This window comes from Hyperoodon ampullatus, assembly GCF_949752795.1.
Source record: "Hyperoodon ampullatus genome assembly, chromosome: 2".
In the NCBI taxonomy this organism is placed as follows: Eukaryota; Metazoa; Chordata; class Mammalia; order Artiodactyla; family Ziphiidae; genus Hyperoodon; species Hyperoodon ampullatus.
The window spans coordinates 21461874-21480004 of record NC_136915.1 but is presented as its reverse complement, the minus strand read 5'-3'; the positions used below and the strand labels follow the sequence as shown (position 1 = coordinate 21480004).

Below are 18131 nucleotides of genomic sequence, written 5' to 3'. Positions count from 1 at the left end.
CATAAAGCAAAATGCTGAAGATTACAAGGAGGACAGTTGTTATCAAAATATATTAAAAACCACAAATTTATGATATAGTAATATGCATTTATCAGCATTAAATAACAAGACTGGCAAATTAAACTCCTTTTCTAATGATCAGCATGTTGTTACTCAGCGTGAATAACACTGAACTGTGGAGGTGGCCTCTGACTCACCTCCTTGCACTTATTGATCAGCAAACACCTACAGATAGAGGTTGCAAGAGAGTAACAAATAAGCTGAGTGACCAATGTGAGAGCAGATGGATTCAGCATTTGGTCACTGACCCTCTACTGGGCACCATCAATGGCAGCTATGCTGCAGGAGTGTCTGAAACAGTGTGATTTAGCAGTGGGTTCATAACTGTCACCATTTTGAGATCGTTATGAGCGTAAGTGATATTTTGGGATACTTGTGATAACTACAATTTGATATGAAAATATCTGTGATTTCTACTGGTGACAAAGCCACAGATACTGCTACTATTTCAATCCATGAAGAAGGAAGTGGTAAATTTCAGTTAGAGGTTAGTGAAAATAAATATATAATTTTTTTGCCATGCAAGTTTATAGGCCCCCTGAGTTGGGAAGCACGGGTTAAGAGCTTTCCTCTAGAACAATGTCTGACACAGACTAAGTGTCTGCAGTTATCATCATCATTATCATCATCCCAGGCCAGGGGACTCCCACGACTTTGGAATCAGGCAGAATCAGTTCCACTTGTTTGAGATGAACATACACACTGTTATGTATAAAATAGATAACCAGCGAGGACCTACTATATAGCACAGGGAACTATACTCAATATTTTGTACTAATCTATAAGGGAAAAGAATTTGAATATATATGCGAGAATATATATATATTCTTGGACTTCCCTGGTGGTCCAGTGGTTAAGACGCTGCACTTACACTGCAGGGGGCACGGGTTTGATCTCTGGTCAGGGAAGTTCCGCATGCCGTGTGGTGCAGCCAAAAAAAGGAAAAAAAAAAAAAATATATATATATATATAATATGTATTCTTATATATATATATCACTGAATCACTTTGCTGTACACCTGAAACTAACACATTGTAAATTAACTACATCTCAATTAAAAAAATAATCAGTTCCAGGACTTTCCTGGTGGTCCAGTGGGTAAGACTCCATGCTCCCAATTCAGGGGGCCTGGGTTGGATCCCTGGTTGGGGAACTAGATTCCACACGCCGCAACTAAGAGTCCACGTGCTGCAACTGAAAAAGATCCCACGTGCCTCAACTAAGACCCAGGGCAGCCAAAAAAAAAAAAAAAAATCAGCTCCACTTGCTATGTGACTGAGCCCACCCCTTACACCTCTCTGAACCTGTTTCTTCCTCTCTAAAAGCCAGGGGCTGGGGGTGTGTGACTAGACCTTAGCTCTGTGAGGATGTCTTTTAAATATTTTGAAATCTGTAATATGAGGTAGATATGAGTTATTATTGCTTTAATTCCGTGGGGAGGGGCCTGGGAGGCCTGCCCCCTCTGTGTCACCTAACTTGGAATCTCTACCAGTGCCCCAATACCTGGCCTCCAAAGCCTGTCATGATCTTGATTGTCACCCAGAGACCTGAAGTCTGAATCTGGCCCACAGATGTCCATGTGGTGTGTGTGTTTTGTCATCATTTAACAATTTCACATACAAATTGAGTTCTCTGAAACTTGGCCAGCTCTGTTCACCCCATCCCACCTTCACACGTGGCATCAAACCTGAGTGCAGATTGTCGGCTGCTTCCTTTCAAGGGGACTCCAGCTCACCAGGTCCCCACAGGACTTGCTCCCTCATTTGTGAACCAGCAGGCTTCCAATTTGCAATTCGGCCCTCACCTCTCTGGCTTTGTCCTTGGCCTCACGTCCTCAAACGCTGCACTGTGTGTATCCCTTTAACACTCCTCGGTGCTTTCCCCTTTAATGTTTTTGCCTCTTCTTACACTGGCCTCCCTGTGGCACTCTGGGAAAACCCAATAAACACAGACCTATCTCCACCATCCTGACTTCATCAAACACCTACCCTGAGCTGGCACAAGATAGAGGGGAGAAGCCAGCCAGCCTCTGCCCTCCCTGAACTCACAGTCTTGTAGGGGAGAAACCAACAAGAACTCACCACGTGTACTCAGATACTCCCTGTAAAGGACTGGGGTCCTAACAACCACACCAGTGCCTTTACTCTGGGCCCCCAACACGTGGCAGGGCTAGGCAGTTAGGGGCACAGTAAATGGCAGCTTCTATTTTGAAGGTAGTTTTGTGAGTTTATGAAAGGTCTTTGGATCTATTCGCTGTAAAAATTTCAGCGATAACTAGGTCATTAATTGGAAGGAGGACATGCCCTTTCCCCAGCATGTCCCCATCCTGTTGCCCAGGTTGGGCCACTGTTAAGTTTTCTGGGTGTTCTTCCATCCTCTCTATATGCAGATACTCTACATGCTATTCTGGAAATATGCTTGTCCCCCCATTTTTATGAGTTAATCAATACCAAATGAAATCATAGAATAATGCCCAGCACAGTCAGCTACTATTTTTTCTTTTTGGCCACGCCACGTGGCTTGCAGGATCCAGGTATTGAACCCAAACCATGGCAGTGAAAGCCTGGAATTCTAACCACTAGGCCAGCAGGGAACTCCCAGTCAGCTACTATTTTTCAGCACACCTCAGACAGCTTTCTTTTTTTTTAAATGTTATTATTATTTATTTTTATTTATTTATTTTTGGCTGCATTGGGTCTTTGCTGCTGTGCACAGGCTTTCTCTGGTTGCAGTGATCGGGGGCAACTCTTCGTTGCGGTTCGCAGGCATCTCATTGCGGTGGCTTCTCCTGTTGCGGAGCACAGGCTCTAGGCATGTGGGCTTCAGTAGTTGTGGCACGCAGGCTCAGTAGTTGTGGCTCGCAGGCTCTAGAGCGCAGGCTCAGTAAACGTGGTGCACAGGCTTAGTTGCTCCGCGGCATGTGGAATCTTCCTGGACCAGGGCTCAAACACGTGTCCCCTGCATTGGCAGGCGGATTCTTAACCACTGCGCCACCAGGGAAGCCCTCAGACAGCTTTCTTTCTTTTTTTTTTTTTTTTTGCGGTACACGGGCCTCTCACCGCTGCGGAGCACAGGCTCCGGACGTGCAGGCCCAGCGGCCATGGCCCACGGGCCCAGCCGCTCTGCGGCACGTGGGACCCTCCTGGACCGGGACACGAACCCGCGCCCCCCGCATTGGCAGGCGGACTCTCAACCACTGCGCCACAAGGGAAGCCCCCAGACAGCTTTCTTAAGATGCAGATCTTTTATTGTCCCCAAGCTGAGATAAGTAAGTCCCTATAGGAACTCCATCTTGGGGAAAGGGGTGGAATGTGCCTTCCCCCAAGGTAGGTGTGGTTGATCCAACAGAAACCAAGTCAAAAAGGCCTATTCCTGTTTGGAGGGGGTGCTAATAAGGCACCCAACTCCTCCTTTGCTGAGAGCTGACTGGTGACATCCAATCATCTGAGGTAGGGTTAGGGCCATGACCAGGGCTGGGAGGCCCTCCCATACCTGGTCCAGGCCTGAGACTTCTCAACACTGCCAGGCAAGGCATCTCCTGCCTACCCGGCCTGGACTCCCTGGTGGGTGGGGGAGGTGCTGCTCAGGCCTGATGCTGATCTCTCCTGACAGCTGCTCCTAAGGCTGGCAGGGCGGGCAGGCGGGGGAAGGGACAGATTTAAAGGTCTAGCTGCCCCGCCCCCTGCCAGACCTGGGAAGGCAGACGCTGGTGAGCATCCTCTCTGTCCTGATTTCCGCTTCTTGGCACCATGAACGCCACTGGTACTCATTCCCGCTTCCATCCCACAGGACGTCAGGAAGACTAGCAGCACCCACCATGCGATTTCGACGCCTGACACCTGGCTACTTCCGAGTGCTACAGGTAAGCACCCCAAATGGTGGCTTCTGGGACCGACCCCTTCCTCCCCCTACCATGGCTGGGATGATACCCAGCAGCCAGGCTGTCACGTTCCCTGCCGCCTGAGCAGCCAGGGCCCACATAGGCAGTGAAGCGAGAGGGATTGGGGTGGAATCTCCCTGGGGCAGCAATGGTATCCATATCTCCTTCCCTCAGCTGTAGCTTCTCAGCCCCTTTCCACCCCCCACCCTCCCAGAAGTCTCAGCTGACCCCTCAGGTGGACCCTCTGTGCACCTCCAGATGCAGATAGCCGGGGAGCTGAAGGCAGAGCCCCGGAGTCCGCTGGTGGGGATCGTGGCTGCACTGCTGGCTATCCTCGGGCTGGGCGGCTCCTGCTATGCTGTCTGGAAGATGGTGGGGCAGCGGCGGCCGCCACAGGCTCCATGATGAAGTGGGCAGCCTCTCACCTCGGCCCTGCGGGGTAGGTGACTCGCGGGGGCTACAATCTCAGGAGCCTACTTCTTTTCTGAGGGTGGGGGGGTCACTCCCTGCCCTCATTGGAAGCAAGGAAGTATAAACCTGATCCTACCCGTCCCCCCACACACCTGGGCTGCAATGGGGGGCTTCAGCTCAGATGCCAGGACCCCTGAAGAAAGGAAAGGATGCAGGTTCTAAAGCTGAATCAAGTAGGGAGCAAACACCCTGGACCCTGTACACAGGAGTAGAGAGAAACCCTTACAGAGCTTGAATTTGGAGGAGTGGCCTGGAGGTTAGCGAGTCACAGGCAAGTCCTCTTTATCCAGTTCTTTTATTGGGAGGGAGAGCACCCGGAAGAGGCCATCTACTTCCCAAACCAAAAGAGGCTGGCACAGTCTCTCCCAGCCTGGCCCTTGCATCATTGTCCATGGGCAGCTCCTCTGCCTTGCATCCTCAGGCCATTGTCAGGTAGACGTGTCCATCTCAGGGACTGCGGTGGATACTTCTGTGGGCACTGCCAGCCTTTGGGGAGGAACATAGGAACCCATACCCGCTGCCCTCTCTGCTTCTTCCTGACTGTAGGGCTCCACACTCAGCTGCTTCAGCCTGGGGAAAAGAACAGGAGTTGAGAGCTGACCAGATGCAAGCCCTGTCTGCCCGGCACACATCCATCAATCCTCTCCTTACTCCTTCATACCTTTTCTTGTGGTCTTTGGATCGGAAGTGGGTCTTCAGGTTGGCAGAATCGATGAAGTACCTCCTGTAGGGATGGGGGGTAAGGAGGATAGTTAGAAGGTGATACCTCTCAGGTACGCCTATTTCCCTGACCCTAGCTCATTCCCTGATGCTAGGCTCCGGGCTTAAAGGGATGGGAGGCCGGCAGACCCACTGGTCCCAGGAGAAGAGACCCTGCGCGTCCCGGGACCCGGATCTCACACCCCCGGCCCGTACCGCGGACCCTTCTCCTCCTCAGGCTGGGCCCGGCCGGAACTCACGCGCAGGCCAGACAGCGATGCAGGCCGCCCCCTGGCAGGTCCGGATCGGGTTCCGCGCCTGGGTCTGGCCGGGGCCGTGCGGCAACCTGGGGCCGCAAATCGCGGTGAATCTCATCCAGGTCTGGCTGCCGCCGCTTCGCCTTCATCTGGCGGGCCAGGGAGTGCGCTCGGTGCGCGCCCGTCCGGCGGGAGCGACCCATGGCGGGTGACAGCAAGACTAGGGGTCCCAGAGCCGAGGTGGGAGAACACGTGTGGGCGCTTCCGGACTGCTCAATGACGCCTTGTGACGCCCTGGGAATGATCAGGCTCTGCCAGACCGCCTTTGATGACGTCACTTGCGCTGGCCGCGCCTCGAGCGCCCCCAGGCGGCCGTCGACGTCAGTGACGGAGCTCGGGGCCGGGCCCCACGAAGCGTCCTCTTCCGTCGCTGGAAGGGCAGGGTGGTGCGTGCCCTGGGGGGATGCCGGCCCGTCCGCTGCCCTGCCCGCCCCGCCTGGCTCACAGCACCGTCCTCTGGCCTTATCACCCCTTCCTGGTTCCCAGATCTTAGACTCCGCGTTGCTGGTGTGTGTGGGGGGGATGCTGCATCTTTGGGAGGCACTGAAAAATGTCTGCAATGTTAATACATTAATAAATGAATGAGAGTGAGTAAGTTTGGGATCCCGGCCCCCACAGAAATACATCTAGTCCCTGAGAAAGCCCTCGCCACTTCTCACCCCTCCCCACTTATTCCTCCCCAGAGATCACAGTGCTTAGGCGTACTGTTAGACTCAAGAGGGGTCGGCTCCTCTCACAGGAAAAGGAGATGCTCACAGAAGGACCTCCCATCTTTGAGCCCCTTCTCTGAGCCCTGGACTCCCAGGCGTGGGCTGGCATCAAAGGGAGAGATACAGCCCAGGTGTTGTGTGCTCAGAGTGGGGAGAGGGCCAGAGAGCCTTTCCCCATGCACCAGAGCCTGGTGCCTTCCAGGCTGACCAGAGGAACTCAGCAATAATTCAGGAGCTCCGGGTTCTTTGGAACCTGTTGCCAGGAAACAGGGAGACCAGCACGTGCATCCCTGGGGAGAGGAATCAGTTTCCAGCCCAGACAAAGCGGTGAAATGTAAGCCCAGGGCACCGACTGGGAGCCTTGGGACCTTCCCACTCCAGTTCACAGAGGCTGAGTGCAGACATAGGGCAGAGCCCTGTTGAGGGCACAGCTGGTATGGCTACAGTCACAGGGGAACCACTGTGGGTCCTGAGCCCAAGGACTTTGTAAATGGAATTCGTGAATGGAAGAGGATATTTCTGGAGCCATTCCAAATGATCAAATTCAAGAACTCCTAGGCCCAGGAAGGAGGCTTCTGTGGAGGGAGTCTTCACTATGTCTTCATTATTCTTGGCGAATATGGGTCAAGACGAGGGGCTGAGGTGGCAGAAGCTGGCTCTCACCACAGACTCCTTTGGATCGGGTTCACCTGCTGGGCACTGTGCCATCTGGGGAGGCTGGTGCATCTTTAATGAGGTCACCTGATCCCTGGGACAGGCTCTCAGCCTCACCAAGTTCCTGGAGCCAGACACACTGGGTGCCTCCTGTGCCTGGGTGCCAGGCCCATTTCCCCTGCAGCCATGAACCAAACCTTCTGGAAAACCTACAAGTCCAAAGTGCTACAGACCCTGAGTGGGGAATCTGAGGAGGACCTGGCAGAGGAGGTGGGTAGTATCCTGCTTGCTGGATGGGGCATGGGCAGAGGGGCAGCAGGAGTGAAAGATACTAAGAAGGGCAAGGGACTGGCTATGAGAGAGGGAGAAAGATTTGTGCAAAAGCAACTGGCAATTCATGGATGACCAATGGCACGGTGCAGTGTCCGAAAGTCAGGACGTTCCAGAAAACCAAGGAAGAAAAGACTTGGGGGGCACTGGAAGAGTGGTCACTGTCTCCAAAGATCTCAAGGGCTGCCACACGGAAGGGATCCTTTTAGGACCCATGGGCAGTACCCACGCAGATACACTCAGCTTGACACAACTTTCTAATGGGCAGAGCTGAGCAAAAGCAGGATGACTCGCCTTGAGAGGAAGCAAGCCCCCGGGAAGTAGGGGAAGTGGCACTTGTACACTGAGGGTTACTGTAGCAGCAACAGAACAGAGCCATACTTGGACCATGTTTGTTCTGACATTTAAAAAGAAAAATTGAAAAGGCTCCAAAACAGTCTTACCTCTGGAGGCTGTGATAAATGGCAGTTGCACACACAGATATGGCAGAGGCAGGAACTAGTGCTGGGGTGTGTGTATGTCAGTGTGAACACGTGTATGTCTACACAGGTTGGTGTCTAGGGCTGGCCCTGTGTAGAAGTATCTGTGGGTCAGTATTGGGATTGGCGTCTGTGTGGAATCCCCAGTTAAGGTGTGCGTGCAGGTGTGAACCGGTTACAGGTATTTTCAGGTGTGTTTTGGGGGGGCAGAAGTCTACAGAGGCATGCAGGCATTTGCAGGTACATGTTTGTATGGCATGTGTGTTTGGGTGTGTGTGAACATCTGTGTCTTGGTGTCTGTGGATGGGTGGAGAGGTTTTGTGTGCTGTGAGTGGGCCTCCATGCAGCTGTCTTCAGTTGTGGAAGTGCACAGGTGTGAATGGTATAACTGTGTAAGTGTCCTTGTGTAGGTGCCTCACAGCACATATATCTCTGTACATACAGGTGAAGAGTTGTAGCCATGCGGAGGCACGCTCCTGTACAGGTGCGTGTCTACACTGGCGTGCAAGCCCTTGTCCACATGTTTTGCAGGTGTATGCATGTGTCTGTGGGTGGGCAGTATGCGAGCTCAAAGGTGTCTGCAAGGATTAACTGTACAGGAAATATGTGACAGGTAGCTTTGCGTAGAGGTACAGCTGCGTGTATTTTTGGAGGGTGTCAGGGGCCTAGGTGTGCGTCTTGTTCCATGGGGTTTGGGGTGCCAGGTCTATGTGTATCAGGCTAGCAGTGGGGGAGGGAAGTCATATTCCTCTGGGGCCTCTCTCATGCTGGGTAGGGGTCTTGTGTCCTAGAAGGAGAACCCAGCGTTAGTGGAGTCTGAGGCAGCAGAACCAGCTGAAGAGGCCTTCAATCCCATGTCACAGCTGGCCCGCCGGGTGAGTTCTCCCTTCTTCCACCCCAACCCTGGGGAGCCTGGCAGAAGCTGCTGTGGAGTCCTGGGGGACCCCTCCTTGACTCCCAGCCCCTCTCTCTCCCAGGTTCAGGGGGTTGGGGCGAGAGGCTGGCTGACAATGTCATCTCTGTTTAACAAAGAAGATGAGGACAAGCTGCTGCCCCCAGAGCCCTGTGCTGACCAGTACGTGTGTGTGTTGAGGGGGTCTGGGATGGGCCTGGGGATCCCCTTCTCCCATGTCCTTTCCTTCTGGTTTGTTTGTCTTTCCGACTACGGAGGACTAGGGAGGGCCAGCCCCTGGCTGTTTCTGTTTCTCTCAGCAGGCAAGAGGCCCAATCAGCATATCTGGGAGATTAGGTTAGATCTCAGGAGGAATTTACCAGCAGTTGGGATTGAGATGCTAAAAGATATTATGGGCTCTCTCTCCCCATCCATGTGGGAGGGCTCATCTCCCTAGAAGAAGGGAACCCAGGAGAGAAGCTTTAGGTGTTGAAACAGAGAGTGGTTCAGATCAGTGGTTCCCAAGTATTGGTCTAAATCCTCATCCTCCCAGGGAACTTGAGACAAACACAAATTCCCAGACCCTCCCTCAAAGCTTTTGATTCAGCCGGTGTTGGCTGAGGCCTGGTATCTATATTTTCAGCGAGCTCCCTGAAGACTTGAGGACAATAGTTTAGGAACCACTGTCTTAACAGGTCTTTGATGCTGGGGGCATAGAGGGTCAGACCCTGGGCCTTGTCTTCCTCCTAGCTCTATTCTGTCACACACTCCATCTCTGCCCTTTCCTCCAGCCCAGTCACACTTCCCTTTTGGCATTCCCCTATTCCTTTCTTCCCTAGGTTCCCCCTGACCCACCCATCTCTCCTGCCCCAGGGTTCCTTTTCTCCCTCCTGCTCACTCCCTCTCCCTACCTCAAGCCTCATCACTGCTCCTTGATTGCCCTCCCCCCCACATCTACCTGCTACCTCCCTAGTCCCCCTCTCCCGTAAGCCTTTGATCTAGGCCTTTCTCCTTCCCTTCGGGGTCGCTCCACCCATCCTTCTACCCAGCGTCCCTCATTTTTCTGCATCCTCTTTTCCTCCATCCCAGAGCCAGACCCCTGTCCCCGCCCCGTCTCCTTCCCCAGGGCTCTGCCCTCGGGTTCCGGAACGACCGCCCCCAGAGTCTGACCCCGCCCCCTCCCCGGATCTAACGTTCCCATTCTGGTCCCACAGTCTCTTCGCATCCTTCCGCCCGCCCCTCTCTCAGGGCTCCTCCTCCTCCACCTTCCCAGACCCTGCGCCTCTGGCTCCCCTCCTCTGGCCTCGCCCCTCTCCTCTACCGTAAACCCCTGACCCCAGCTCTCTCCCCAGGGATCCTGATCCCTGTCCCCTCTTCCCAGACCCCTCACCTAATCCCCTGACCCTGTCCCACCCCCGCCCCCTTTCCCAGTGCCTCTGAGCCCTCCCCTTGCCTCCAGGCCCTGCCCCCAGTCTCCCGGGCCCCTCCAGCCCCTGACCTCACCCGGGCCCCACTGGCCCCACTACTGGCCCCTTGACCCCGCCTCCTGTCCTTTGTCCTCTCCGGGGCCTCTCGGCCAGCCCCTGACCCCGCCTCTCTCCTGCAGCCCGCTGGCGGCGCAGCCCTCCTCTCCGCCGGCGGCGGAGACGCGCGGGACCGGGTTCTGGGACGCGTTCGCCAGCAGGTGGCAGCAGCAGCAGCAGCAGGCGGCGGCAGCAGCGTCCATGCTACGCGACGCGGAACCCACTCCGGATCAGGACCCTGAAGCCGGGGACGAGGCCGCCGAGCGCCCCGAGACGCGGGAAGCCGATCCCGCAGCCGGCTTCAAGTGGGGCTTCCTCACCCACAAACTGGCCGAGTTGAGGGTGAAAGCTGCGCCCAAGGGCGACTAGTCTGCCGGCCTAACTGGGCGACCGCCTCTCCCCTCCCGCGATAAAAAAAAAACCCTGGCCCGACACCCCGTGTGACCGCGTGCTTTTGTCCATACGGCGGGGAAGGCTGCTTTTGGGTGGGCAACCTCAGGGCAGGGTCCAGCTGGAGTGGTCCTCGCCTTCTCCCCCCACAAACGTACATGGAGAAAATGACCAGAGACCTCCTAGGTATCAGGATAGATTGTGTTCGATTTAGGGTCCAACTTTCCAGGAATCTGGGGAACCCTAAAGGACAAGTCCCGCCGCCCTCTCCAGCCCCTTTTAGTTCGACAAACGTTTCCTGTGGCCTCGCTACGTGGGCTGTCCCTGTACTAGGGGAAGGTCAGTGACTAACAAGAGAACCCAGACTACCAGCGGGTCCCACACAAGGTGATAAGGTGAGGCACAAAAATAAGGCTGTAGCTGGGAGCTCAGAGGAGATGACCCCGGCTGGGAAATTCAGGAGTTCCTGAGAGAGAATGCGTATATGTAATCTTAGAAGGATGAGTGGAGAGAAAGGGGAAGATAACCCAGGCAAAGGGAGGAGGCCTTGAACAAAGACTTACAGGTGTGAACGTGTGAGGAAAACAGGTGACCTTGTTTGTCTTTGAGGGAAAGGAAGACGGTGACAAGATGTGAGGCTGCGGGTTGGCAAAGTCCTGGTTTGAAGAGTCCTTTATTGTCCTCGATTCTGGATCCTCCACATCTCAGCCCTTCATATCTAGTAACCAAAATGGGTAGCAAAGCTCCAGGAATGGGAGCCGTCAGGGGCTGGTGAACCCCAGATTTCTGGAGCAGACCCCTCCCCAAAACTCCCCAAACGCGCGATTCCCGGCTCCCGGCTCTAATTTGGACCCTCCGGGGGGTCGGTGGCGGAGACGATCATAATAGTGTTAGTGCTAATTCGGTAGTGGTCATAGCGGCTTCGTTTATTGAGCACTTTCTATATGCCAGGAACTTTGCCAAGCGCTTTGTGACCATTTCAAATATACTTTGATCACCGAGAGGTGTGTCTGCGGTCCCGAGAGGCACAGTCTGCCTGGAACCCACACTCCAAAAACCCTCGCGCGTCTGCTCTGTAATCCAGCCTCTCGACTCCTTTAAATAACTTTTTGACTTTATTCAGCAGGTTCTCTGATCTCCCACCCCAGTCTTCACTCGCCCAGTCTTCACTAACCTCCCGGCCTCCACAGGGGCCACGAGGCCGCCCCCTCCCCGTCCGCCGCCTGCGCTGGGAAGGGCCTTCAGGATCTTTTTGTTCCATCCTCCCAAGGTTCATGAGGGGAAACCGAGATCCAAAGGGAAGGGTTTGCCCAAAAGCACCCGGCGCGTGAGAGGCAGGGTGTCCCCGCCCGTGCCTGGGTCCAGCCCCGCGCTCACCCCTTGCCCTTCCCCGGACTCCGGACTCCACCAGAGCCTGCTCACGAGCGGCGGCAGTCACACCTCGGACTCGCGCGGCGGGCCGCGGGCGCGCTGGCAGCCGTACAGCCACTGGATGACGCGCGCGTTGCGCTCCACCACCGACACCTGGGGGCGCCCGTCCCGCGCCGAGCCCGCCGCTTCCGAGCCACCGCCCTCCGCACGGTCCCGGTGTTCTGCGCCGCCGTCGCTGGACGTCCAGTCGCTGGCGTCCCCAGAGCCGGGCGGCGGCGACGTTCCGGGCTGGGGGCTGGTGTCGGCGCCCCAGCTCTGCGGAGAGAAGCGCTCGGCGCCCAGCACCTCCACCAGCGCGCGCTCCAGACCGCAGTAGTTGAAGAAGCGCTCCTTCTCCGACAGGGGCAGCGAGCACGTGGGGCACAATGCCCGCTTTCCCGCTGCTTCTGGGGCATCTTGGGGCGCGGCCCAACCCCCAGGAGCCGCGGGTCGCTCCGTTGAGCCTGGGCTGCTTGAAGCGACGTCTCGGGGGGCGCCCAGGAAGAGGCGACGCACGAGCCCCTGGCCCTTGGCGTTCTCTTTGTTCACTGAAGCCTTGCAGTCCCGCTTCTGGCGGTAGAAGATGAGGGAATCAGGCCTTGGAAGCCGCCTGCCACTGCCCCGGCGGGCAGGTCTGGGCGTCCTGGGCGATGGAGGGGGCCCCAGCTCGTTGCAGGGGTGCGGGGTGAGCGGCCCGGGACCCCCACGCAGAGCTGGCTCCTGGCGTCGCGCTATCACCTGGTGCGTCTTGACGTACTTGGCTTTGTCGGCCTCCAGCCTCTCCACAGCGCTGGGGGTCCGTCCCCTGGATGGGGTGGAGGGAGAGGCCAGGAGCATCTTAGCAGAACTGGGCAGGACAGTGCCCCATAAGCCACTGGAGGTAGGCAGATAGTTGAGGAGCTGAGAGCAATTGGCTGGGGCCTCCTGGGACCTGCGGAGAAAGAGGAATGGTCAGGGGGAGAGTAGGAAATGTCCCTGCCCGTCTCCTGCGGGCATTCCTGGGAATAGGCTCAGCCAGCCACCCCTCCCCCATCCAAGTCAGCCAGGTGCCATGCCCAGGGGGCAGAGGCTCAGGTATCCCTCCCACGCCCGTCCCTCAGAGACAATGGGCAGGGGCTCCCTGGCCACCCAGAAACATATGCCCCTTTGAGGGTGCCCCATTCTGGCCACAGGGCCATGCCAAGCAAGCATCAGCAAGCAGGACACTTGGAAAAGGAAATGGGGCTGGTCCCTGCCCAATTCCCGAAAGTAGCCTCAACCGGAAAAAATACCTCTTCCCAACCTAGCAACTTTGAGTCCAAGACAAGGAAGCTTCCCAGCCACATGCTGGCTCCAGCAGGACCCACCCATCCCGCCCCCAAACACAGAGGTCAGGGATATAACCACAGGGTAGGAGCCTCCAGTAATTGCAGCCAACTGCCCTGCCCAGGCCCAGCAGGGCCATCAGGGAAAGAGAGGGAGATGGTCACCAGGTCACTTCAGCCAGCTACCTGCCACCTGCTCTGTGCCCCTGCGAAGGGAATTCCACAATGCCCAACTGTATACATCACCTTGTTTACCTCTGCATTTCCATTTCATAGAAGAGAAAACTGGCCCAGAGAGGAGGAGGCTTGTTCAGGTCTTACTGAGAGTTTGGGCCCAGGACTGGAACCCAGATCTCTTGCTTTGCAGTCCAGAACTTGTTCAAAATGAGTATCTCACTTGCCTGTCAAAACTTTCCTCTATGTTTTGCTTCTATTCCTGCTGCTATAAAACCAAGCACTTTCTGCTAGAGATTGGCCCCTTATCTCACTAAAAATGTCCTTCCACTAATTCTTCCCGATAACCTGCGCTCCCAGAAATCTGCCCTCAGGGTCCCTCATCCTAAAACCCGTGACCCTTCTCATCCAGCTCCCTTCTGCTGGGGAAGGGGGGCCGGAGGGGTTGTAAATCAAGAGCTGACAGTTCCCTTGGCAGTAACAGAATGGGCCACCCACACGGCTCAGTACACTCTACCCCATCCCCATTTCCCTGCTCCCCCCATCCTCCATTCAGCTGAGAGGGACACATCAGTTCTGGGGGCTGAGGAGACCTCGGGTCTGCAGGCAACAAAGGAACAGAACTTGCCAGGGATGGGGGGAGGGGAGCCCTGGTAAGGGGCCTTGGGGCAGAGACTCTGCCAACCCTACCCACCCCAGGGCAGCCTGTGTGTATACACACACACACACACACACACACACACCAACACCCACCCACTCCCCCCCCCACACACACACGTACATACACCCATCTAGGGTCTAGCAAGTCAGTCCATAGGTAGTTGGTGACTGGGAAACCAGGCAGCAAGGGAAGCCTAGCAGTGCCCTCCTTCCTGCCTCCCAAGGACTAAACTTGGCAGTAGGTCAGATTCCAAGGTCCCAGGAGGGCACTGTGCTTGTCTGACCTCAAGGGTACCCTCCCGTCCCCTCCTTCTCTTCCGAGCCCTGAGCAGGCGGCTATAAAAAGTTCCTAAACACAGGGACGAAAATAGTTTGCTGTCCACTGCCTCTTCCCTGCCTTCTGGGCTGCCTTGGTGCCCAACCACAGACATTCCACCCTAGAAGCCTGGCAGACATCTTTGTGCCCGCCATCCCTTTGCCCACCCTCTTCCAGTACTGGGGTTAGTGGTCCGAACTTTGCCCAAGCATTTGGCTTTGGATGCAGATGCAGGCTAGGGGACTGTGCTCACTGGCTTGGTGCCAGCCTCCTTGCCCTTGGGTCCCTGGGTGCCCTCCCACCCCAGCCCTGGGCTCAGGATGCACTCACCTCTGCATGGTGAGGCTGAATGCCAGGGTCCCCAGGCAGGTCCAGACTGAAGGCAGGAGGGACAGCAGGGACTGGAAGTAACTTTGGTGGCAGCCAAACCTCACGCTACACAGGAAAAGCCAAGAGAGCCTCCACCCCCCCAGGTTAACCCTTGCCTTCCTGACCTGGAGCCTGGCCTCTGTTAACTCCTTCCTGGTCACAGTCTCAGTGCTGGAGAGGACCTTTGGACCACATCCAGCTCCTTTACTTTACAGATGGTCAAACGGTCCCTGACAGGTTAAGTGATTTGCACAGAGGCACAGTGAGCTTGGGGCACAGCCAGCACCCCAGACAAGGTCTCCTGATTCCCAAGCTTCCTCCAGAGGCCTGGGGTGGGGACATGCGATTCACGTGGGGTCAGCCCCCTCTGCTGGGCCTTGGCAGATCCTCCTCATTCAGATGAGAAGGCGCAGGGTTCTAGTTAACCAGCTTTTCCCCTCTGTAGCAGGTTGAGACCTGTCCTGGTCCAGGTGTGTGGATGGTGTCAAGCTTGCTCTCCCGAGGGGTGAGGCCAGGAATCTGCAACCTAAAGGTGGGGGCAGTGGTGCTGCAGATGTGCCGGGTGAGCCCCTCCCAGCAAGTCTTGGCATGAAGGTCACAAGAGAGCCCATTGGAGCTGCCTCTGCTCAAGGTCCTCTGATGGCAAATGGGATTGTCTGGGAAGAGGTTGATGAAGGGATGATTCTGGGGCCAAGCCTGGGTAAAGGACCTCCTTCCTTCTCTGCCCCCATTGGGAAATTCTAGAGCTAGCACAGCTTCTTATTTGACACCTCATGTCTCAAGGGGGAGCCCAGGCTCCACAATGCTGGTTCCAAGAGAGCCCCTCTTCTCTCCCCAGTGGGTAAACTCTGCAGTACCCAGAGCTCAAAGACCAATGTCCTTGCCAAGAGGTTCCTGCACCACCACCCCATGGCCACTTTTCACAAATCCCTTTCCCTCCCTTCTAGCACTTTTTAATGTTTGCAAAGCACATTCACACCTGTGCTCTCTGATCTCCTTTGTCCCTCCCAAGGACCCTAAACAGAGGACCCAGCAGGAGTGACCACCCCACTTTATGGGTAAGGAAACAGGATTAAAGGGGGGTACTTATTTCCAACCCAAATCCACTCTTTCCACTGTACCTTCTGCCTGTCAAGAAAGGTAATAAGTCTGAAAACCAGAAGGCCCATCTCCTGGTAAGAGATTTTTATTACCTAGTTAGAGGGAGTATTTTTTTTTGTTCATGATAGATAGTTCCATATTGTGTTGTTACAGCACTCTACAAAATGCTCCCATATACATTATCACAGTTCATCCCCAGGACTATGTTTCGGAAGTAGGTTTGTTATTTTCTCCATTTGACTGCTTAAGAGACTGAGGCTCAGATATGTGAAATGACTAACCCAAGCTCACACAATTAGGAAGAACGGCTAATTTTTATTGAGAGACTAATATATCCTAGGGCACTGTTCTGAGTGCTTCACACAATGATTAACACATTTAATCCTCAAAACAACCCAATTATTTTCCTAATTTTATAGATGAAGTTTGCAGGTGCATGCCAGTAGCCCTGAGATCTGGTCATGAAGGGGTTAAGCATGAGGCCGGGCAGGGCCCAGCTGGGATGCTGTCAATGGCAGGAAACCTGGCCTGTGAAGGAGGGGGAGGATGGGGCTGTTGTGTCTGACTCTTATACAACCCCCATCCCTTTGGTCTTAAAGGAGCATCCGGGTTGGGTGGCAGGGCAGGCAGGGGCCTCCTTCTCAGCTCCGGACAGATACTGGGCTACAGAAAGAGGGGGATTCAGAGTACAATGCAGGTGCTGCCCTGGGGTAGCCCCCAGTCTGATGAGGGTGACTAAAAGTGAGCCCACCTCCCCTCAGGAGTGCTCAGAGTAGGGAGACACAGCCCCAGCCCTGGGAGTCCCCAGTCAGAAGGGCCAGACACAGCCCTGCCCTCAGGAGTCTGGGGGTGGAGACTGGTCAAAGAACCCTGCTTTCAGGAGCTCCCAGTCTGAGGGGTGATGGTACCCTATCCCAGGATGTCAATAGACACTACCATCCTGGAGAGCAGAGTCATGGGGGCGAGGTTTGACTGGATTGGCTTTCGGCTGAGCGAGCCCTGAAGGAGTCAGCCCTGAAAGAGGTGGGAGGTGGGGGAGATCGTGGGAGATCCAGCTGCCTGCCCTGCCTGTCTCTTGGTCACACTTGACTTGAACCGGATCATCTGTCTTTCTGGTCATGGGTCCCCAGGGAGAGCCTTAAAGTGACTCCTTCTGGCCCTAGAGCCAGGACCTTTGTTGAGGGGGGAGGCCAAATCTGAGGGATGTTTCCTTCCTATTTCCGAGCTCATTCCCGGATCACCTTGAGGATGAGGGTAGATGGGAATGGCTGAGTCAGAACCGGCTCCTTCCAGGAGAGGGTGGTGGGAGGGTGGGGACACATCTCTGGTCAGTGTCAGGAGTGATGAGGACAGGTCAGGAGAACCTTCAGCTCCAGCCTCAGGCCCCAGATCCACACTGTCGCAGAGGAGAAATGTGTCACTTCCCTCACCAGCCAGATACTGCCCCCTCACCACAGGCAAGCACACCTCGGTGCCTCTGATTCTAATCCTGGTCTGTCAGTCACTGGCTCTGAGGCCTCAGGCAAGAACTTAACCTCTCTGAGTTTCCTTCTGTGTAAAATGGGAGTAAGACCAGCTTTTGTGTGGCGCAAAGAAGTGGTGCCTGAGAAAGCACCTGGTGCCTCAGGTGCTTGTAAATTTCAGGAGTCTTGGCTTCTCAGGTCTCACCCTCCAGCGCCTTCCCCGACCCCAACGGCCTAGGTCTTTTTCTCATCCCACAGTCTCACTCTCAGCCACATCACCAAGTCGTTTTGAACACTGCCCTGTGCAGCAGATGGGTCAGACCTGGCTTTTGCTCTCAGGGAGCTCACCCTGCTGCAGGGGTGGGGGGAACATAAGTGTGAAGGACTGATCACAGCTCAAGTGTGAGCAGCACTGCTGTTAACAAAGTTGAACAAAGCAGGGGCACTTGGGGGGGCATCTGTTCTGCCCGGGCTGGGGTGGGGAGCTTTCAAAGAGGAGGGGGTATCAGATCTGGGTCTGGAGGGGATTTCTGATGGGGGTGGGATGGGAGGGAGGGGAGGCTGTAGAGGGCAGGGTTGGGGGGGCGTTGAGGGAGGGATGGTGAGAGCAATAGGCTAAGGGGACGGCAGGAGCCAGGGTCTCAGTGAGGGCAAGAGGCTAGGGAAGGCGGCTGCTGAGAGAGAATGTGGGCCGGTGCTCAAGAGGGCTTAGAAAGAAGAGGGGGTACAGGGAAGAGAGGGGTTTCTGTGAGGAGATGGGCGCAGGGAGGCGATGGGGACACCGAGCAAAGGCAGGCTCAGTGAGAGAAGGGGGCTTAGAGGAGAGGTGGGGCCTCAGGGCAGGGGACGGGGGTTCAGTGGGAGGTGGAGAGTTCAGAGAGAGGGAGGGGCTCAGACTGGGGTCTGTAACGCCCCGGCATCACAGGAG

At 55.5% G+C, this 18131-nt stretch overlaps 4 protein-coding genes across 4 annotated transcripts; 2 read left to right on the top strand and 2 right to left on the bottom strand.

Moving 5' to 3' along the window:
* Positions 1-3878: 3878 nt before the first annotated feature.
* Positions 3879-4346, top strand: ZNF593OS (ZNF593 opposite strand; the record flags this gene model as incomplete). The annotated part of the gene is made up of 2 exons (XM_079697702.1): positions 3879-3923; positions 4200-4346. 2 exons carry the CDS (start codon positions 3879-3881, stop codon positions 4344-4346), a joined length of 192 nt encoding a protein of 63 aa, XP_079553828.1.
* Positions 4347-4693: 347 nt separating this feature from the next.
* Positions 4694-5833, bottom strand: ZNF593 (zinc finger protein 593). The gene is made up of 3 exons (XM_079697513.1): positions 5372-5833; positions 5074-5136; positions 4694-4982 (listed from the first exon to the last, which is right to left on the bottom strand). The coding sequence occupies exons 1-3, from the start codon at positions 5569-5571 to the stop codon at positions 4841-4843; spliced, it is 405 nt and encodes a 134-aa protein (XP_079553639.1). The 5' UTR covers positions 5572-5833; the 3' UTR covers positions 4694-4840.
* A 1145-nt stretch (positions 5834-6978) lies between these two features.
* On the top strand, positions 6979-10385 carry LOC307068513 (uncharacterized protein C1orf232; the record flags this gene model as incomplete). The annotated part of the gene is made up of 4 exons (XM_079726396.1): positions 6979-7062; positions 8393-8476; positions 8579-8676; positions 10100-10385. 4 exons carry the CDS (start codon positions 6979-6981, stop codon positions 10383-10385), a joined length of 552 nt encoding a protein of 183 aa, XP_079582522.1.
* Positions 10386-11593: 1208 nt separating this feature from the next.
* On the bottom strand, positions 11594-12668 carry FAM110D (family with sequence similarity 110 member D). Its single transcript, XM_079698456.1, has one exon. The coding sequence runs from the start codon at positions 12651-12653 to the stop codon at positions 11841-11843; it is 813 nt and encodes a 270-aa protein (XP_079554582.1). The 5' UTR covers positions 12654-12668; the 3' UTR covers positions 11594-11840.
* Positions 12669-18131: the final 5463 nt, after the last annotated feature.